Source organism: Montipora foliosa, chromosome 2 (genome assembly GCF_036669935.1).
Source record: "Montipora foliosa isolate CH-2021 chromosome 2, ASM3666993v2, whole genome shotgun sequence".
Classification (NCBI taxonomy): domain Eukaryota; kingdom Metazoa; phylum Cnidaria; class Anthozoa; order Scleractinia; family Acroporidae; genus Montipora; species Montipora foliosa.
In genome coordinates, this window is record NC_090870.1 from 10839070 (window position 1) to 10841895 (window position 2826).

The 2826-nt window shown below is 40.8% G+C and overlaps 1 protein-coding gene across 3 annotated transcripts in view; it reads right to left on the reverse strand.

Annotated features, from left to right (window-relative positions):
- Positions 1-255: 255 nt before the first annotated feature.
- The window catches only part of LOC137992404 (A disintegrin and metalloproteinase with thrombospondin motifs adt-1-like), a 27252-nt gene continuing 24681 nt past the window's right edge, over positions 256-2826 (reverse strand). Inside the window, exons 18-20 of one of the 3 annotated variants that reach the window (XM_068837735.1) lie at positions 1989-2162; positions 1151-1346; positions 256-486 (exon numbers count right to left, since the gene is read on the reverse strand). In XM_068837735.1, coding sequence (XP_068693836.1) covers positions 1168-1346; positions 1989-2162 — 353 coding nt within the window. In that variant the 3' untranslated portion in view covers positions 256-486; positions 1151-1167. The remainder of the gene's footprint in view (positions 487-1150; positions 1347-1988; positions 2163-2826) is intronic. The other 2 variants (XM_068837736.1, XM_068837737.1) reach the window with 2 other exon arrangements.

The following is a 2826-nucleotide window of genomic DNA, read 5'->3' on the forward strand; positions in this document are numbered from 1 at the left end:
CCAGTCTCTATCGCACTCCTAGATGCCATATTGATTTTCGTGCTGAAGGCTCGATTTTGACCTTCGCCTTGTAAAAATTTGATGCGCGCGCTGCCTAAACCGGTTTGACCTGGTGAACTAGCCCACAAACTTTGGCTGCGGCGACTTCAAAGACTTGACACGATTTCTGCAGAATCAATCTTACTCGCCCTCTGGTGTGTTTAAAAGAGGCTCTGCTCGCAGGATGATGAGCCCCTGTCTGAATACAAACCAAGACAAATTCAATTTAAAATTTATTATTTGTGTCCGCTTTGAAAAATCCAGAATAAACATAACATGGCCTAAGGGAAAACGACTTCTTATTTTTCACGTATTGCATCGGGCCAACCAAAGACTGTAACTTCAAAAATGAAAATATCACAACGTCTTGTTATAATTCGGTCTGTGTCATGAAAACGAGAAAGATGTAAAGAAAGTCGACTACTGTTAGGTACTTGTGATATTAACCTGCAAGATATAAAACAAATAAACGTCACCATTAGAGTTTCATCTGCAGAGAATTGTCAAAATACTAAAGGTGAACCTCTCCTGAAGTCATCGTTAATATCATGTTATAGTCACATGCATTAATTAAAACTTGCTCTAAAATGCAGCGTGTTATGTACTACACAAAATTGACTTAAAACCTGAAAATAACCTTTTGAACTCATATATTAGTTACCAACATTAAATCTTTTAGCTCCTTAATCGGTTAAAAATGAGCCATCAAAACGAAAAATTAAGAGTAAGCAACGCGCTAATGATTTATTACGCTAATGAAGATATGAAATGGTGCTTTCATAGCGCGCGCGCGGAGTACCATGGGTAAGAAAATATGGTAACCCATCTTTGCGAGAAAATTGCGTTTTGGTCACCGTACGACCCTACGACCGTATGTACGTCCACCCCAAGGTACTGGTTTTCGATTGGATCGCAAGCTCGAGCCAGGTTAACTTATTGTGAGAATAAATAACACGGGAGCTCCGCTTTATGGCTTGAATAAATCTAAATTTTGCAAGATTCCTTTCTTGGAAAAATTGCGGCGCATTAAAAGTTTTGAGGGTGGGAGGGTAGGGGAACGAGGCGCACGCTTGGAGAAGGAAATGAATTTTCTGGTTTCGCGGATATATACCTTCGATATTATCATCATTAAAAGGGGGGTCCATTGGGGCAAGCATTGCAATTGCAACTCTGAGAGCTCTCTCCAAAACCCGGGCACTGCGCATGTCCCTGACCATACGCACACTTGCAGAATCGAACTCTGAATTGCCGTCCGCAACCGCATACTTTGGTGCATTGGCTCCAATCGCTCCAGTCACTCCAGCAATCTGCAGAAACAAGCACAAAGCGCGAGCTCGACTGAGTGCAAACGCAAGAGTTTGAATCAACATTACATGAATGGACAAAAGCCAACTGTTCACTGAGTTGATCAATGCAGGCAAAATAACTAAATCTGCGCATCAAACGAACGGGAGTTGAAATGAAAGAATTGCGGAAAGATTTACTAGAAACAAGACGAAGTGTACGATACAAAACAATGACCCTTCTCAGTAACGTTCACTCGTTTATTCCTGACACAAAGTTACAAAAAGTCCTAGAGTAATTCTGGAAACTGAAACATATCTATTTTCAACGCCATCACAAACGAATTACATCATTTCCATCGGGATGTGCAAAGCATCTGTCCATGGCTGCTACTGACCGGATAATATAGCTATGCGCATGCGTAAGGTACTGGCCAGACCACGGGATTGGTGTTGGAGTATATCGCCTTGATCTTAATTGTTTGATCAAGAAGAGCAGATTTTAGTGAGCCACTTGCAGTTTTTTTCTTGCCTGGACAAAACTCTTATGAGCACTCATATTTGCGCTTGCGCTTTCAATGCTCGTCAAAACAAGATTGCTGGAGTTCCCGGCTTTTTAAAATCGACGCCGCTTCAAATGAAACTTAAAAATAAGTGAACACTTACTTCCTGGACAAGATCCATCATCACAAGCTTTGTTTTCTAAAGGCAGCCCTATACATCTTCCTCCGGGTCCCGGTGGTGGACTATCGCATCGCCGAGTCCTGATTCTCGTTCCAGGCCCACACGACACGCTGCATGAACTCCAATTACTCCACTGACCCCATCCTCCATTTATAACTGTGGTTAAAGAAACATTTCAGAATAAAAATCAGCCATGTCAAAGTTGTTGAGCTGGGTCTCGATGACTCCATGTCATCAGCTATCAAGCTAATTAAATTACTAATTCGATGAGGTATATATACATGAAAGAGATGTGAAAATATTTAAGTTTAGGTTCAGGTAAAATAAAATAAATCTATTGTCATCGAAACGTCGCTCAGCAAACTTTGACATCACTTGAATTTATTCCTAAAAGTTAAAGAAACTTGCTAGTTATTTGTTACTGTTTAATTGCATAGAGCGTCAATCATGTAAGAAACATAACCTCATTCTCTTCCCGTCTGGCCTCTGATTATCTCTTTGAATCTCTCACTGCTCTTTGCTGTTCCTTATTAATTTTCTTGTCATAATGACGAGTGAATAAATGAGTGAATGATTGATGGACAGTTTGATTCATTGATTGATTTGTCGCTTGGTTCAGCAGTCATTCTTTCATTCATTTTGTGTTCTTTCGTCCATTTGACCGTTCGTTAACTCCGACAGACGAGAATTTGGCAGAATCACTTTGGGCAGAGATAAAAGTAAAATGAACCCTGGGAAACTGAAAAGCCCTTCTTCAAATCGCTCTTCCCGTGGCGTACGGGGCCCCGAAACGTTGCCTCGTTATTTTTATCAATTAAAC